This window comes from Xyrauchen texanus, chromosome 5 (genome assembly GCF_025860055.1).
Source record: "Xyrauchen texanus isolate HMW12.3.18 chromosome 5, RBS_HiC_50CHRs, whole genome shotgun sequence".
NCBI classification, from domain to species: domain Eukaryota; kingdom Metazoa; phylum Chordata; class Actinopteri; order Cypriniformes; family Catostomidae; genus Xyrauchen; species Xyrauchen texanus.
In genome coordinates, this window is record NC_068280.1 from 12712568 (window position 1) to 12732722 (window position 20155).

General features: G+C 36.9%; 1 protein-coding gene across 1 annotated transcript; it reads right to left on the minus strand.

Moving 5' to 3' along the window:
* Window positions 1–4621: 4621 nt before the first annotated feature.
* On the minus strand, window positions 4622–15303 carry tmem176 (transmembrane protein 176). The gene is made up of 6 exons (XM_052127312.1): window positions 14846–15303; window positions 7915–8025; window positions 7191–7247; window positions 6805–6951; window positions 6554–6670; window positions 4622–6127 (listed from the first exon to the last, which is right to left on the minus strand). Exons 1-6 carry the CDS (start codon window positions 14969–14971, stop codon window positions 6113–6115), a joined length of 573 nt encoding a protein of 190 aa, XP_051983272.1. The 5' UTR covers window positions 14972–15303; the 3' UTR covers window positions 4622–6112.
* Between the last annotated feature and the right edge of the window lie 4852 nt (window positions 15304–20155).

Genomic DNA, 20155 nt, shown 5'->3' on the forward strand with positions numbered 1-20155 from the left:
GCGGCTATTTGCACTATGATAGTACTGTAAATTGTGTGATATACAGTATATCCACATTATACCGCCCTCTAGATATCGGCATCACCATTAAAAAGCCAATATTGGTCGTTTAGTAGTTTAATTCTGCCATCATTTGCTCACCCTCATGCCATCCCAGATGTGTATGACTTTCTGTCTTCTGCTAAACACACATCATTTTAAAATAATTTTTCTGTTCTGTTGGTTCGTGTCCAGAACTTTGAAGGTCCAAAAAGCACATAAAGGCAGCATAAAATTAATCCATACGACCCCAGTGGTTAAATCCATGTCTTCAGAAGTGATATGATTAGTGTTGGTGAGAAACAGATCGATATTTAAGTCCTTTTTTACAATAAATGTCCACTTTCACATTCATATTATTTTGTGCATATCGCCACTACTTGGCATAGAGGAGAATTTATAGTAAAAAAATACTTAAATATTGAACTGGGATGGCATGAGTGTAATTATAAATTTTTGGGTGAAATATCCCTTTAAATTGCCATAACAAGCTACTGTAGATTCAACTAGACTGATGCAAGAGGAACGGAAAATTACCATATATATATATATATATATATATATATATATATATATATATATATATATATATATATATATATATATATGAATAGGGTGCTACCTAAAAGAAAGAAAAACAAATCTTATGTTCTGCCCCCAATTAAAGACCTCTAAAAAGGCGAGTGTGGAACTTGCCTGCAGCAGATAGGGGCTGGTTCGACAAGCAAGTTTGTAAGTCTACTCAGTGCTGGATAAACTTAAATTGTCTTCAAAATATTCAAAAAGGATAGCCAATGTTTAGCTTTTTCCTTTGACTTTTTTTTTTGACATTACATAGTCCTAGCACTAAACTAACTGAAAATGTGCTTTTTAAAATGTGCTTTTTATTTCAAATAAAGATATTAGTTTTGTTTTACGTGCCAGCAAGTTACCTTGATAATAGATCGGTGTGCAACACAGTCTCATTTAAACAGTTCCACGGCTCACTAGACACACACGATTTTGTGTTAAAAACTGCTCGCACATTTAATTCTTTTTTGTGTGAAATTTTTCAATTAGTTTAAACTTGCTATAATACAAGCTAGATTCCATTAGATTGGGGAGCATTGGATCAGCGTTCTCGTCGTGCTCCCTGTCAACTCCGACCTATTCTCCAGCCAGGATCCGAAGTTGCAATGATCCAACCAGCAGACCGAATTCCAGCAATGAATCCCGGTCACGTGGCATAGCCATCAGCAGATCCCGACGAGCCAGTGTGCAGTGATTTTCAAGCCATTGGACCGGCACTTAAAGTTCTACAACTTAACGTCAAGGGGCTGTCAGCCAAACGAACACTCACTCACTCGTTAGATTTACACAAAAAGAACAGGAAATTACCATATATAGAGTAGAGAGCTAAAAAGAAAGAAAGAAAAAACATTCTTATGTCCCAACCCCAATAAAAAAACAAAACAAAAAACAAAAGCGAGTGTACTGTGAAGCAAGTTTTGAAAGTCTACTCAATTAGAGTCTACTCAATTTGTTTAGGACTACAAAGTATTTAGGTTTGACTGGACTGAAATATTAGTTTGCAAACTCATGTGTCTGTGGACCAAATGCATGCACTTGATTATAAAGAAACACAATTTTAGTATATGCGTTGTCCTTGCTAGTATGTTGTAAATAAATACATAGCTAATTTTTAATTAGGGGTAAAGCATTGATTATAACTGTGGATCTGTAGGGCGAAGCCTTCCCTAAATAGATTATGAATAAAGATTTTTTTTTTTTTTTTTTTAACTAAACCATCAAAACATATTTTGACCTTTGGAGCTAGTATAACCTAGAAACCATTTCAGAATTTAGGGTTCTCAATCAGACCAATTACTATTTTCTTGCTATGTGTTATTTTTTTAGTTGACTGTTCACTCAAAGGATTTTAGCTGCATGTACAATTTACTAAATGAAAAATTAACAAAAGCAACACAATTCTTGAACATTTTGTCACTTCTTGATTTCACTGCATTCTATAAATTTGTATTTGTAAAATGGAAGTTAACTTAATCCATTTAAATTGGGAATACAGAAATACTTTTTGTGGTGATTGCATTGATGAAACTGGGCTGGTGATTTCCATTTCCCATCATGCTTTGGATGGGACTCAATAGGGAGAGTAATTGTTCAAATTAAGTGTTATTTTATGTGTTTTTATGCAAGACGAATATAAAGGAGGATTACAATTTTGTGTTCAATGTTTTGTTATGATGAGATTTAGCAGAATTTATTTTATGTTGAAGTGTTGGGGGTATTATTAGATTATTATAGATTATTATCGTTCAGATTCAGGCAAATACAAACTCATGAATTGTAAAAATAGAAAAGTCTCATAGATTGAGGTGGAGGTGGTAAAATCAGCATATCTTCAAGTGAATGACATGCGTTTAATCCTGCAGTCAGTTGGAATTTACACCTTAGAATTTTCTCTTTCCTCTGTTACTTCTTTTCAATTGACTCTGTGACATCACAGCACAGAGATGGCGCTCATAAAGATACTTAATGATATTCGGCTAAATACTTATTCAGGCAAAATATCAGTGCTGGTATTATTTGATATCAGTGATGCCTTTGACACTTTTGACCACAACATTCTCCTAGATAGATTGGAAAACTGGGTAGGGCTCTCTGGGAAGGCCCTCAGCTGGTTCAGGTCATATCTAGATGGGAGGGGTTTCTATATGAACATAGGCAACTATGAATCTGAGTGGACATCCATGATGTGCGGAGTCCCACAAGGCTCAATTCTTGCGCCACTCCTGTTCAACCTGTATATGCTCCCACTAGGCTAAATTATGAAAAATAACCAAATAGCTATAGGTCATTATATTTGGCAACAAAAGAACACATACCTTGACTTAAATTTTCAAGTAAGTAATTTTGCTGTCAGACCTCAGTTTCAGTAGTCACATCAAAGCAATTACTAAATCACCTTAAAATCATTTTATAAAATATATAGAAAGAATTAGATTTTTTGTATCCAGTCAATACTTAGAGAAACTGGTTCATGCATTCATCATCAGTAGGGTGGACTACTGCAATGGACTCCTCACCGGCCTTTCCGAAAAAGACCATTAGACACCAGCAGCTCATTCAGAATGCTGCTGCCAGGATTCTCACCTGAACCAAAAAAATCTAAGCATACTCCAGTCCTTGTGTCTTTACACTGGCTTCCAGTTTTATTACTTGTTTATAAATCACTCAATGGCCTAGGACCTAAATACATTTCAGATATGCTTGTTGAATATAAACCTAACAGACCTCTCAGATCATTAGGATCAAGTCAGTTAGACATACAGAGGGTTCACTCAAAGCAAGGTGAGACAGTGTTTAGCTATTATGCCACCCGCAGCTGGAACCAGATTCTAGAAGAGGTCAGGTGTGCTCCAACTTTAGCCACATAGTCCAGACTGAAACACATCTGTTTAGCTGTGTATTTATTCACTTAGCACTGTGCTGCACATGCTGATTGCACTGAAACATTTTATTTCTGTATTCTTTATTTTTGATTCATTTTAATAATGTTTACTATAAAAAAAAAAAAAAAGCTTTATTACTTTTTTCTTATTTCTTGTTCTTAATTGTTTTTAAAATGTATTTTATCTTGTATTTTCTTTCTCATTTTGTACTATATAAATAAACTTGCATTGCCTTGCATATTCCCGGCATTTTTTTCACACCAGGCTCCTGTGTTTGCCATGAAATTCAGTTAAAAAATGTATGACGTTTTAAGGCAATGGCATTTTGGTGACTGCGTATGTTACAGTTTATAATCATTTAAGATGACAGAAATGAGTTCTGAATTCCAATTCTGATATTTGATCCAAAACAAAACAATAATAAAAATGGATAATTGTGGACACACACAGACCAGACCCACTAACCTCAATGATGTAGTTTCTGTAGAGGCTCTGTCACTGAGAATCAATCCAAACATTGCAACTGCAAAGATGATCTTCAGCAGCCACAGAGCCTGCACAGCTCCAAGGACCATCCTCAGGATGAGGGACATTATCCAGTAGGCAGTAATATCAAGTAGTGCCCACTTAGTAATGAAAATCACTCCCTCTGGTGTAACTTGTTGGAAGGGTATTGGCTAGGCAGATACAGAAGGAGAAGCGCATTTCAAAATATACAAGACAAACAACACCCTCTTTTTTTTCTCTTTGCAGTAGAGGTAAAGATGCATTTCGTGACAGAATCCACAAAACATGGAGCAATTCAGCAAGAATACTTGAAATATTTTTTTTAAATCTTTCTTTCAGAATGACAATAATAAGGAAAATTCCCTCTACCATTGGAGAGACTTCTGCAGGTTGGAAGCCAAATTTGTGACAATGAGTCATAACCTGAGAAACCACGAATAAGCCACCTGTTCCACATGACCTTTATTTATTTATTACCTAACACCAGTTTCATTTTATTTTCACTACTGAGTAGTTCAATTAAAAATCGTTTAGTACTTCCAGCATAGAGGAGAGTGGGGTAAAATGAGCCTGTGAGAAAGTTGACCCACCCTGTGTATCTAGGCAACTATACATATTTTTTCTTATGACCTTGTAAGCAGGAAGTATCCATCATTTCTATCTGGATGTGAAGAGAAGCACATGGTAAAGGACTGGAGGTTAAAAACAAGTGTTTTTTGTTTACCAAAGATTTTTACATTTGAGGTTTACTGATTGTTGTGCCAAAGCAAATTTATTCAGGTACAAAATGACATATCATGCATAATGGTGTATATCCCCATGATTTGATAAATGCAATATGCCTTCGCCATAGTGCAAGTTGGTCATTTTCCAGCTGACTAGCGACCACTTACCAAACTTTATCTTTCAGCAATTCTGTTATGGCACTTTCAAATGCCTCAAACGTCATTGCTTTGACCTCCGCATGAAAAGCGTTGCAGATAGCGTATAGATTAGAAAGCACCTGACTATGGCAAAAAAAAACTAATCGATCTTGGGTTCACGAAATTTTACTGTCTCGGGAGCCTCACTGTTAAGTTCAATTAGTTCAAGAACTCATGCATCATGACTACAGGTTTAATTTGGACGTCAACCATTTGGTGTTTTTGATTTATTTATCTTTTAATAGTACTGAGACATAGGCCTACAAATGTCGGCAGTTTACAGGATAAGCAAACACAAATCTGATATTTGTGCAAAGCATAAGGATAATAAAGTATTCAAAATAAAAAAGCAAATTTAAATGAATGAATATACATGTTATGAGGCATGCACAATCTCTTAAATGACAGTTATATTAACTATTTAAGACAGAAGTAAAACAGGTCTTAAACGAATATTCCGGGTTCAATTCAAGTTAAACTCAATCCACAGCATTTGTGGCATAATGTTGATTACTACAAAAAATTATTTTGTCTCGTCCCTCCTTTTATAATTATTATTATTTTTTTTAATAAAGAAAAAAGGCAAAACTCTGAGTTTCAGGGAGGCACTTACAATGGCAGTGAATGGGGCCAATTTTTGGAGGATTTAAAATCAGATATATGATGCTTAAAATTTTATGAAAGCATTTACATTATGTATTCTGTTAAAATTCATGTATTATTTGAGCTGTAAATTTGTTTCAACCGTAGTTTTTGGGTGATAACAGGGTTTACAGCTATACGCCATCACGGAAACAAAGTTGTAAAATTGGATAGGAATAAGCGATTTTATAACACCAAAATCATGTTAACACAATCAATTGTATATGACTTTTAAAACAGTGAGTATTTTAACGTTTACGGATTGGCCCCATTTACTTCCATTGCCTCACAGTAACCCTCTCTTTCTTCCTTTTTTTTTTTTTAGAATAGGAGTGATGAGTTGAAATAAATGTTTGTGGTAATCAACTTCATGCCACAAATGCTGTCCATTTATATGCATTGAACCTAAAATATTCCTTTAACGTGTAAAATTGGACCTTAAAACACATTTAAGCATATACAGGCAAAACAGTGCTAACTAAGTGAACAGCTTGCAAGCAATCTTAAATGAAATATCTCTGATGTTATACTTGGAGATTTAGCAGGATATCATTCATTCACCGCCTGAAAGAGAAAGAAAGAAATCTATATTATTGAGCATCAGTAAAGTCTGGAAAATAACAGAGGGCTACCTTCAATCAATTTAAGCAAGTCACCATCAATGAAAAGGAAAAAAATGAATTTTTAACAGCCTTTTTGGGTGAGCTGTATTGTTTCTATATGATTTTTTTTTTTTTACTGTTTGAGTGCAAGTACTGCAAAGAATATAGGTCTTCATGCTCACTTTTCCAAAACACTAATAAACTATGAACAAATCCAATTAGGAGTAAAGCTTTTCTTTTCTTCTTAAGCGAGAGTAAAGCACATAGAGCAAGAATACAAAAATGAATGATAGACAATGCAAAATTGATGTTACATGATGTTAAAAAATAACGTGGTCTATGACAAAATACTTTTAAAACAATAAAATATACTAATATTTTCTCTTACCAAGTAATCTGTAAAGTTCTTCCTGTGGTCATACAACAGAAATGTGAAAGCACAAGACATTCCTGTCTGGACCAAAATGATCATTGAGATGATTATCTTCACTCCTTTGCAGAAATGCTGATTTAAAGAAAGAGTCCTTATTGGTCATCATACAGTTTTCCCTGGAATGGTTTAATTGTCCTTGTATTCTTAATATAATAATCATATAATAATAAAACTCTCACATATGAGATAAGTTATGAGATACATACTCTGGCGTAATACTGGCGCATACACAATTGGTTGGTTTCATCATCGCATGTGATTGTCATTTGGTCTGCAATGTCGATGTAGTACACGACAAGTGCAATAACTGAGATGATTATGGCCACAAAAGAGACTGCCAAGCAAAAACAGAGCTAAAGACAGGAAAACTTTCATCAGTTTTAAGTAACACAGTCTGGCAAGTGAGGCTCGATGGTTAGACGTGTTTGAATTTAATTTTGTTGGTAATGAAGTGTGCTGCATTGTAAAGAAATCATTTTACAGAATGTGCCTTCTGTTTGTTAAATGTTCAACATGTGAAAATGTATATTATCATATTACAAGAACTGCATTATCTGTAATATTCTCTAACAATATTTGCAAGTCAACTCACTGTTTTTGTACTGGGCTTTTTTTCCAACACTATTGCAACTGCACCTGAAATGACAAACTGTTCGGAAAAGGGGACACAATAGAGTTTAGTGATCGGAGAAACAATTTAATAGTTGACGGTCTCAACTCTTGACATGCACAATATACTGTATATTCCTATGACCAAATTTACTATTTCTTTAATCCTGAATCGAAGTGAAGAAGTTGTTATGAGCTATTATACTTATATACTTATATATATATTCCTGGTTCAATACAAGTCAAGATCAATTGACAGCATTTGTTACATATTAATTACCACAAACATTTAATTCTACTTACCCCTCCTTTAAAAAAAAGGCTAAATCTGTGTTACAGTGAGGCGATTACAATGGAAGTGAATCGGGCCAATCCGTAAACATGAAAATACTCACTATTTCAAAAGTATAGCCACAAGACATAAACAATATGCATGTTAAAATTATTTTAGTGTGATAAAATATCTTACTAACTTGTTCTGTGTAAAGTTATAGCCAATTTTACAACTTTGCTGCCATGATGGCGTAATGCCGTCAACCCTGCAATCACAATCCCAAGAATTAAAATGTATTAAAAATTATTTTAATGGTAATTAACATTATGCCAAAAATGCTGTCAACTTGTATTGAATGGAAATATATTCCTCTATATAACACATTTAAAACAATAACTGTATGTTTCAGCCTACTGTATTATTGTTATGTTACCATGAGGCCACTCCACCATGGCACACCAAAGTTGATGATCATTGTGGTCTCAGCTGAGAGCAGAGGTAGTGAGTAAGATATGATCAGTAATCCTAGTACTACCTGAGAGACCTGCGAGAGGAGAGAGGGGGAGAGAGAGAGAGAAAGAGAGAGAGAGAGAGAGAGGTTTAACAAAACTTTATTATTTCACAAATATTTAATCAATATTACACTTTAAAACAGAACCCTAAATTAACAAGATATAAACAATTAAACATTTTAAAAACCTTTCTCTACTTTAAAAATGTAAAATCATCACTTCATCATCTCCAATTTCACACAAAACATTTCCCACAGCCCAAATAGTTGCAAAATCTAATACGTTATAAACCATTTTAAAATATGAAATCTCAATTTTAATTTGAGCAGTAACCAACCCTTTCAGAACCTTTTCTGCATCAACAGATCCACTGGTTTTCTATATTGTTATCTTTGTTGATCCCAACAAATAGTTTAATAAACACAATTTCCTTCGTTCCTGGAAGATATATTCGGAACACTAATACAAATGTGTAAGAAAGATTTTCACCAAAGTCTTCAAACAACTTTCTAAAAAAATAAATATAAAAAAAACGGCTTCCTAATCTCTCACATTGAATAAATAAATGATCCAGTTTCTTCTATTCTCCAAAAGGGACAATCTTTACCTACTGCTGGATTCAGGTGCTCTACATGTCTGTTCGTAACTATAATATCAGGAATTAGTCTCCACTGTAACTCTGCTGTACGTTTCTCTATAGGAGGCTTGTACAAAGATCTCCAGCATCCTCTGAAGTCTGGCCCAAATATTTCTGACCACTTCCAAACCTTGACTTTCTTTAAAACACACCAATGAGACATTTTGACACACACAGAATACTTTTTACTGTACTTCTTGTAAACTGACTTCTGATGTCTAAAAGACCTTGTCCTCCTTCTTGAGTCGGCAAATACAAAACAGGCTTAGGATTCCAGTGTTGCCCTGACCAAAATAAATCTACCAATTTTCTCTGGATATCTCTAATCAGTTCATCAGGAGGCTCTAGGACATTTAGTCTGTGCCAAAGCATAGAGGAAGCCAAATTATTTATGACCAAGACTCTACCCCTGTAGGATAGTTCAGGTAATAGCCATTTCCATTTACACAACTTAGCTAACACTCTATCCATCATACCTTCCCAATTCCTTTTCCTATAATTCTCTGAACCCAAGAAAACCCCTAAGATTTTTATACCTTCTATTTCCCACTTCAAACCTCCTGGAATGTGAGGTATCCCGTCATGCATTTCTCCATTCACTCATAATAAACCTTTCCCCAGTTTACTTTTGCAAAAGAAGCTTTTTCAAACAGATCTATGCTCTTAAAGAGTGTTTGAATTTGTTTAAGCCCAGTAACAAAAACAGTTATATCATCAGCATATGCCGATAAAGAACATTTAAACTTTTCAGAAACACAAAAATAACACAATTTACATAAAAGAGGCTCAATTACTAAGCTGTAGAGCTGCCCTGAAAGAGGACATCACTCAAGTGATGTGACTCAAGGACATTAATCAAGTTTTCCATATCATGATATCCTTATCCAACTGTTTTATTTTCCCTTTTATATAGACCATGGAATTATAAGAATACTCCAGACAAAAATACCTGATCTGTGTCTTCCAAACATCCCACCACTCAAATGTTCAAAATTATTCTTATTCAATTTCCACATTTCCCAAAAATAACAATTTCTCACAGAAAGAGTTATCCTGCAATAATTTAGCATTAAAATGCCAATAATAATTTTCATGTGGTACTTTCTAGAGATGCACCGATTGCAATTTTCTTGGCTGATTTTGATTTCCGATTTTTTTGCAAGTGTGACCTGCCGATACCGATTTTTCCGATTCCGATTTTCTTTCTAAGATCTATTATTGACCACATATAAAACCAAAATCTACCTTTCTTCAATGCTAAATTTTATTTTCATAATAAAATAAATTATTAAACATTACAATTTCCCCCAAACTGCACTAAGTTACAGGATCTTCTCTCACTTAAACAACTCTCAAAATAAAGTGCTCTGTGACTAGAAAGAGGTAGAAATAACAATTAACTGCAAATAAGTTGCTTTATATAACAGATGTCATTTTCCACTATTTTTATAAATGGACCTTTTTCTCTTTATTACTCGTCTAGCAAAACAATTCCAAAGATCTGAAAAACTGAAGTGTCCAATAAGCTCAACTTACGTTAGATGTCCAAATATCAGTTGTAAAACTGAGCACTGCTTCGGGAACGGCTAGTAACCATATCTGTCAACACTCCCGTTTTTCCCGGGAGTCTCCCGTTTTGTTATTTCTCCCAAAAAAACACCCGTAATTTGTATGGCCCAAACAACGTTATATGAATAATCAAATCAAGATATTATTCCAAGGTGGTCCAGTTGCCAGCTCTTGAATGAAATGCATCCTACTCACACAATCAACACATCATACAAATTACAAATCATTTATGACCACAATCTGGCAACCTACAACCCATTTGCGCTGTTGATATCTGCGCAGGCAGTAGACGCAGGATGTTAAATCAAGCATCACTGGTAGAGGGGAGGAGAAGACTGAGCTGGTGCTCCGGTGAAAAAAACTAAATATACATGTAAATTTAACAACAGCTGGATGGAAGAATTGAATTTCATATCCCAAAGCCATATCGACAATGCCCACGCCTTTTGCAATGTGTGTCGCACTGATTTTAATATCGGACACGGTGGGAAAAATTACGTTAAATCACAACGGCACAATTTGTATGTATTTAGCCTGCCTCTACCATCCAGCACCCCACTTCCCCTCTCCCGGATTTGTGTACCCAAATGTTGACAGATAACAGGCTGCGTGTGTGACATGACACGAGATTAAACAACTCGGGCAACTCGGGCGACGTCGGAAAGTACCTCATACTCTGTATCGAGGAAATTTATCAGATTTCTGAAGCCTCTGTCCTCAACTATGGAGAACGGCTGGTCATCCAGGACCATGAATTCCATAATTGTCCTCGTAATTGCTTTAGTATTTTCACTGCTCATACCAAGGAAAGATAGGAGAGGCTGCTGACTTGTGACTGGCTCTGAGCTCTGGCTAGCTTTAGCCGCTTTCACTTTTTAGCTTCTTTTTTAAAATGGGCATTTTCAGTTGGGTGATGGTGTTATAAATGTCTAATTAGGTTTGTTGATCCGAAAGTTATTGTGGTGGTTCCCCACGGTTTACTTTGGCCTTAGAATTATTACACATTTCGAACTTTATTAATTCTTCACTCACACAGTGAAGATCTTCCATGCCAATGACATGTTTACATGCAGCTGTGACATTATTGCCTGCGCCGCTGGCAACAAAGCGGACCGGCTTGGAATCGGTAAAGGTGCGTACACACTGCCAGCGACATTGCGCGCGACAGCGACTCAATACCATTCATTTTCAATGCGAGCACAGCGACTTCCAGCGACACGAGCTGTCGCGACCGTTGGCGCTAGATGTGGGCGTATCCAGCAACGCGACAAAATTGAGAAAAGTTCAACTTTGGAGCGACTAACGGAAGCGACAGCCAATAGGAGAGAAGACGGGAGAGCTCACGTGATCTCTCTCTCTCAGCTCCTGCAGTAACGGAAAGATGGATGAAAAGCTAATTCTTGCTGTTAGAAATTTTCCAGTGCTCTATGATATGTCTCTTCCCACGTACAAGGACATTTTTAAGAAAAATACTGCATGGAAAGGTGTATCTGAGCTCGCAGGGATTTTATGGACCCAGACAGACCGGCATTTGCATTTATGCCGCAGATAAACAGCCGCTATGGCAAACAGCACGCCTTGTTTCTCATTCATCTTTGATATAAAGCATTTTATGTACTGATTCCATTTATATTTAGTCTTTTCCCTCCAAAATGTTTGTTTTTAGTAGCAAGAAAAGAGATTCGCTGTCAACAGCAATGGAATGGCATCCGTGAATGTCATTTATAAACGTTACTAGGCAACCAGTAGTGGGAACACCCACTAGCGACTTCACCGCCAGCCACTGGCGACCTGCAGTCGCTGGCAGTGTGTACGCACCTTAAGACGTGAGGCTGACCGGCCGGTTCCCAGTCCGGGCCGAGCACGCGGAAAGTCGGCTAATTCCGGTCCCTGGCCGGTCGATCGGTGCATCTCTAGTACTTTCATAATATAATGGTAACTGTAACGCTAGGAAAAAAAGTCAAGAGAGCTGGATCTAGGTGTGGCTATTGATTTTAATGGAAAGATAAACTAAATAAAAATAACAAACGCAGGAAAAATACAGGAAACACACAAGAGGTCAAACACATGCAACAACTGACAACGAATGATCAAATAACAGGGCTTAAATACACAAAGGATAATGACTAAATGAAACACAGATGAGGACAATGAAGGACAGCTGGCAGAGATGAGAGAAGGGAATTATGGGAAGTGTAGTCCAGGAACAGATGACAGGGGAGAAACACAGGCCAGGTCTTAATCCATGTGTACTGTTAAATCATCTGATTCCTATCCCTCCACACATCCATTAACTCAAACTCTTTAGTTAAATTAAGAAGTGCATTACTTACGACTGTGGGTGATACTCTTCTCCATTCCTATCTAATAAGAAATTAGTAGTACTATTCCAGTCTCCACCCACTATCACACAAAAATCATCATTTTGTCGTCTCCACTTTCAGCCTTGGAATCAGCAGCTTCAATCCTTTCAATGTTCTTCTGGCCTACTACCCTTATCTCCTCCACAGCTTCATTTTGCTCCAACACCTGTTTACTAAGAACTCTTTCATCCATTACAACAGGCATACTATTTACAACTCCACACTTTTGTGCATTTGAACACTGACAGAACTGTTTTCATTCTGATTCTCACTATTAGACAATTGAGCATCAGTGACACCACCTTCTTGTCGATAATTCAATCTATCCTCGTAATTTAACAATTTTGCTTCAACACTAATAGTTCCTATTATTCTCTGTATTCTCTGTTCTCTCGCCCAAAATATTACTCCGGCCAGCTTCACTCTCTTCACTTCTAAAAGGACACAACTGTTTTATGTGTCCCACTGAGCCACAATCACAACAACGCATTTCTCCAGCGCTAGGACACACCATATACGACTTCCCATCAAACACACATCTAAACGAAACATTTAGACTCTGTGAAGTCAGAAACATATACACCTGTCATCTAAATGACAACACATGCTTCAAAGCTCCATTCTTACATCCCAGCGAGACCATTTTAATGCCACTTGCGAACTTCCCAAAGCGAGAAAGTTCTATTTCTAAATTCACGTCAGGAATAAACGGCATAACATTAGATATCGTTACCTTTGTTGTGGGAGAAACCAGGGTACTGGAACAAAATTCCCACTTACCGTGATTCCGCTTTCAACCAATCGATTAACAAGTGTCTCTTCTTTCAGGAATACCACCACGGCCTTATTCAGCCGAGATACCGATATAATATTTCCATGTCCCACTCTTTCTCCTACATCCAGCAATACATCCTCAACCGAAACGCCCGCATTACTAACACATCTAACACTGCGTTTGAGTGACAGGGAAGATGCAACCAGACTCAGGTGAGACTCCATCCCTCCCAAACACGAGGCCATGATTCCAAATTCGAAACGAGCTGAGAAATAACAACAATACAAGCACAATATGTGTTTTAAATTGAGATATCAAAATTAGCAATAAAATAAGTAAAAATAAAAGATATGAGAAACAATTTAAATTTACTCACCAACACTAAACTAACTCTCCCATGCACTAACTCCCCACTTCCCAGCATGCATGAGAGAGAGAGAGAGAGAGAGAGATAGAGCAAACTCAGTAGGAACTGACCAACAATTTTTACATCTCAAGCACTGCAGTAGTGCTAAGGTTTTTATAACTTGTACTAAAAATTGAGTTTCATAATATATTATTGGCTTATAAAGCTTATGAAATTATAAACTAAGAGGAAATTATATTCTCATTTGAACTGTTAGTTGCCATGTTCCCTGAATTTAAGAGCCCCAGGAGGCTTTGGAGGACTGCCTGCAAAGATAACATTTAAAGGAATATTTGGGGTTCAATACAAGTTAGACTCAATTGTGGCATAAAATGTATTACTGCAAAATTTAATTTTGTCCTTTTCTTTAAAAAAAAAAAAGCAAACATCTGGGTTGCAATGAAGCACTTACAATGGAAGAGAATGGGGCCAATCTGTAAATGTTTTAAAAGTAAAGCCACAAGACATAAATAAAATGCGTGTTAACATGATTTTAGTGTGATAAAAATGACTACCCTTTTCTGTGTAAAGTCTATGTACAGCCACTTTTAACCAAAACTTATTTGTCATGATGTAATATCAACAAACATTAAAGTGACTATAAAGATGATATAATTTATAGCTCAAATAATACATGGGTTTTAATAGAAGAATTCATGTTAGTGCTTTTATAAAATTATAAGCTTCACATTTCTGTCTTTAAATCATCCAAAAAATTGGCGCCATTCACTTCAATTGTAAGTGTCTCACTTTTTTAAAGAAAAGGAGGGACGAATCCAAATAGTTTTTCGTGGTAATCAACATTATTGTCCACAAATGTTGTCGATTGAGCTTAACTTGTTTTGAACCCAAAATAAAAGAGATTTATGCAGATAAACAAGAATTGAGCTAGAAATAGTAACATAATCCTGAAACTTGCACATTATATGCGGCTATTACTTTTTTGTTTAGTATTATTGTTTTTTTTTAGACTATGACAGAGCATTATAAAAACAATCATGAAAGAGAGACCACCAAATGTGTCCTACAATTAAAAAATGTGAAATTATGCCTCCCAAACGAACGGTAATAAAGGCATAACATTAGGACGACGTTCACTCACCCCGAATACTTTGGGATCCCCTTTCTCAAAGCTCTGCCGCAGAGCTTTCTGTTTGTCTTCTAGTTTTATCTCTACCCGGGCTGGAGCAGTGGTCACTGACAGGTCCGTTGACACCGTCAAAGACATCCTTTTTTTCTTCTTCTTAAAGTAAGCTAAGTTTGTAATTAACCTTTGGGGTGACAAATGCGATGTCTTTCAGCGTTTTCTAGACGCCAGGTTAAGTTAAAAGAACTTCAACGCGTCTCGAGACCCCCGCGTTCTGTTGTTTTCGTTTCCCGCTTCTAGATTTTTGTTGCGCAAGGACGCGTTCGATATGAACGACCCTAAGAGTTCAACAATTCCAAAGAAAAAATTCTGCGTTTGAAATACTTTCTGGAATACAAGAGTTAGACCCACCCTTGCGATTTCTATGCGCGCATTTCAATTCTAGTCTGTCAGTCCAGCCCCCTTTACATACATGAACTTTTGATGAGTCCTCGTGATCACTTCATAATAAGTTCAGTTCCACTCTGCTGCAAATAATTTTAAAGAAATCTGAAACTGTATTCAAGTTTAGTCAGACGAGCTTTATTTGAATAAAAATGACATCTGACTGTACGTATTTATTAAACGTGCATGCACAGCTATACGAATTTATAACCACAACTGGTCGAATAAAATACTATGTAGCTCAAGTGCGCCATAGTTTTCGATATTTGACATGTGTATTTGTGGGTTTTATGCGATGTAGATAACTAAGCAATAGCAAGGGGCTGTTTTGGACATCTGGACAGTCCAGCCCACTGAGGCACTAAAATGTATACTTTTGTCCTCTGCAGTGCTGTTGAGTAATCTGAATTGCATCAAGCTGTGCTGCTCTTCTCTCCAGCCACATGTTTTGTATTAGATCCTCCCACTTCCTTTCCTCACAAATATCTGTTTTTCTCCCCATGAACATCTGTACTCCCGCTAAACATTCCACTAATCCATTGGGATCAGATCATGTTTCACACCAACTCTCACTCATGCTAGCTGACTCATTTCTTAGACTTTGAGGGGCCAATCTTTGATTCGAGGAAATGTTCCTGTTTTTTAGTAAATCTCCTCCAATCTTTTCTTGCTTTTGAAGATGACAACCACCCAATCGCCATCCTCTGACACAGATCCTTCCAAGTTACATCACCTGTTCCAAGTTTTACGATCCTAAAGCGGTGGCGGTAAGTGGAAACTGGGCCAATCGTTTGTCATTTATGAGGATGTAATGCATTACTGGGATGATGTCCAGCAAAATCAATAAATAAACTTCAATTGGTTCAAAAAGCAGCAGCCAGAGTGCTAACGCGAACCAAGAAATATGATCATATTAGCCCCATTTTACATTGGCTACCTGTTAAATTCCGTATTAATTTTAAAATTCTGTTAACTACATACAGAGCTTTGAATGGTCTAGCTCTGCAGTACTTAAATGACCTTCTACCATGCTATATTCCATCACGTTCATTACGATCACAAAATTCTGGCCTGTTAGTAGTTCCTAGAATATCAAAATCCACAAAAGGAGGAAGATCCTTTTCACATTTGGCTCCTAAACTATGGAATAGTCTCCCTAACAATGATCTGGATCATGATTTATATCTCTTTAATAAATTGAATGGCATCTAATCTTATATTATTTAATTTGTTTCCCTGTCTCAACCTCAGGACTGCTATCCTGAGGTCACCAGAACCGACTGGATCCAGCACCATTCTTGCTTCATGTTGGACTTCACTGCTACGTGTCGCTGAATGATGATGACTAAATGCAGCCGGTGCCAGCCAAACATCACTTCAGTCTATTATGATGGGCTTCAGAGGATTAACTGATGCCAAATCCAACCATAAGACATGGGATACTTCATATGCCATTGTCTGAACTTTGGATTTAGGATGGATCACACTGAACCTCACCGAAATTACCGGCCAGATTGAACTGCGTTTCACATCCCTGATGTCTGCCTGCATCACCTCGGTCTATTGATGGACAACGATCTTGAAATGGAATGTATAGATTATCAATTTCCAACAAAAGCCTTCATCAGCCAATTAACAAGGACAATTGCACCTACTGTATGTGAACTTCTGCAGTTAATCCAGGATGGACTTCAAAGACATGGTCATTAATCTTACAGTTAAAAAAAAAATCGATGTTTAAACACTGACCCATAACACTTACTTAGTTTAATAATTTTAAACCATGACTTTAACTATACATCTCAGCATTCAACACCATAGTGCCCTCCAAGCTTGATGAGAAACCCCGGGCTCTGGGCTTAAACAGCTCACTGTGCAGCTGGATCCTGGACTTCCTGTCAGGCAGATGCCAGGTGGTTAGAATGGGCAGCAACATCTCGTCATCACTGACCCTCAACACTGGAGCCCCGCAGTGCTGTGTTCTCAGCCCACTCCTGTATTCCCTGTACACACATGACTGTGTGGCAACACATAGCTCCAATGCCATCATTAAGTTTGCTGACGATACGACGGTGGTAGGTCTGATCACTGACAATGATGAAACAGCCTACAGAGAGGAGGTGCACACTCTGTCACGCTGGTGTCAGGAGCACAACTTATCCCAAGGAGGAACCAAGGAGCTTGTGATGGACTTCAAGAAGAAAGACAGAGAACACAGCCCCATCACCATTAATGGAGCACCGGTGGAGAGAGTCAGCAGTTTCAAGTTCCTCTGTGTCCACATCACTGAGGAACTCACATGGTCTGTCCACACTGAGGCCGTTGTGTAGAAGGCTCACCAGCGCCTCTTCTTCCTGAGACGGCTGAGGAAGTTTGGAATGAACCACCACATCCTCACACGGTTCTACACCAGCACTGTAGAGAGCATCCTGACTGGCTGCATCACCGCCTGGTATGGCAATAGCACCGCCCACAACCGCAAAGCCTTGCAAAGGGTGGTGCGAACTGCCAGAAACATCATCAGAGGTGAGCTTCCCTCCCTCCAGGACATATATAACAGGCGGTGTGTGAAAAAAGCTTGGACGATCATCAGAGATCCAGCCACCCGAGCCATTGGCTGCTCTCACTGCTACCATCAGGCAGGCGGTATCGCAGCATCAGGACCCGCACCAGCCGACTACATGACAGCTTCTTCCCCCAAGCAGTCAGTCTTTTGAACATTTGATCTCTCATGATCAATAATCAGCACTGCACTTTATTAATCTTATATCTCACACTGGACTGTCAAATACAACTCTATACAACTACTGTATATATTTTTATATACTCTTTATTTTTTATTTTATTGTATGTGTATTCTATATTGTGTGTATTGTTTACTGTACATTGTATATAATTATTGTGTTTTGTAAGTATGTGTACATTTGATATGTAAATTGAGTTGTGTAAGTATGTTGTTTACTGTAAATTGGTATATGTCTCGTCACTGTCATGACTGCTATGTTGCTCGGAACTGCACACAAAACTTTCACCCACTGTTGCACTTGTGTACATGGTAGTGTGACAATAAAGTGATTTGATTTGATTTGACATTATATTCATGATGTTAGCCAGAGGGGAACTGGACCCCACAGTGAGTCTGGTTTCTCCCAAGGTTATATTTCTCCATTAATTAACATCTTATGGAGTTTTGGGTTCCTTGCCACAGTCGCCTTCAGCTTGCTCACTGGGGTTATTAATACAATTATTATTGAATTACTTATTTTTAAACATGATAAACAATCGTATTTTATCTAATTACACAATGATGATTCATCGACATTATAGACATTAGTTGTATCGTCTATTAATGCCTGATCTTCTGTAAAGCTGCTTTGAAACGATGTGTGTTGTGAATACAAACGCTATACAAATAAAACTGACTTGACTTGACTTGAGGATGGATAGCTACGGATCTTAAATATTCCCCATACTTCCATTTAGATGTTCGTTTGTTTTTTGTTTTTTACCTTCAACACGTTTTCTCCTTTTCTAGATAATGGCAATACTGCTTGGTTTCATCAAAGTGCTCCTGTCTGTACCAACTTACAACATGAGCACTGATATAAGATATTTGTTTGTCCCCTTTGTGTTGGCTCAGTGGTGTTTTATTTTATTTATTACTGCACTATTGTCATTATGGCTTTGTATTATTCATATTGATTTTTGGTGTACTGGCTATGCTAAAATGAAAAATAAACACAAAATATACATTTACAAATATAGCATATTGTCTACTCCAATTATAAGTGATACCTGTGGAACATACATTCACTTTGCAAGAAGGTCTCATAGTTTACAATAATCACATCTCCATCCTCAGTAGTATTGACTGCTGCTTACTGTTTACTGGAGAGTAACATCAGTAATATGCTCAAAATATTACATACAATTTTTATTTTCTTCTAATTAGTCTGTGGTTGCTGGATCCTTTGGTATGGCATATGAAAGAACCCCTGGCAGACAACTGGTATATTCAAATAACTTATAAACACATATATATTAGAACATGTTATTGGATATGGATTGTAATAAAGAGGCCTTTAAAAGTATTTGGACACTAAAACAAGGGCATTGATTTGAAAGAAAGATAGTACAAGCACAGTTATGAAAAATGTCATAAAATATGTTTGTTGGGTTTTAAATGATGAAACATTATATTTATTGTTTAAAATTAAGGCAAAAACTATTTGGAAACTTTCTGGTTGTCAAACGTTAGTGGAAAATGTCCATAATAGAAAGACTATATCTGAGGTTACTCTGCTAGGACACCTGCAGAGTTCATACATCCAGTAAACTGTCAAAAAAAAAAAAAAAAAGAAGACAAGGGAAACTGTCCTTTAAATTACATTTAAAGTTCTGAGAAAGGGCATAATTTGTTTGCATATGTCACTTGGTGTGCCATTAATTTTTTATTTAAGTGAATCCAAATACTTTTGGGGGCTCCTGTACATTATTCTGAAAAACATGAATAATGTGAAACAATTATCTGTTATCTTGCTGGCTTAGCAGGGACGCTGATTGCTCTTTTTCTCCATGGTTATGCTGCAAGCAACTTTCCACTGTTTCCTCCTTGCAAGGACCCTATTTACTTATGTCCAGAAAAGATGTTTGAAGTAAGTGCCCCTGAAATGTATTGATTTATCCCATCATTACTTGGTTATGCAACTGAAAAATATTGCTTTACTCTGCCATAAGCCATGTTTTTATGATGCCCTTCTACTTAAAGGGATAGTTCACCCAAAAAGGATATGAAATGTGTTTGACTTTCTTTCTTCTGCTGAACACAAAGATTCTTAGAAGAATATTTCAGCTCTGTAGGTCCATACACATTCACTTGCA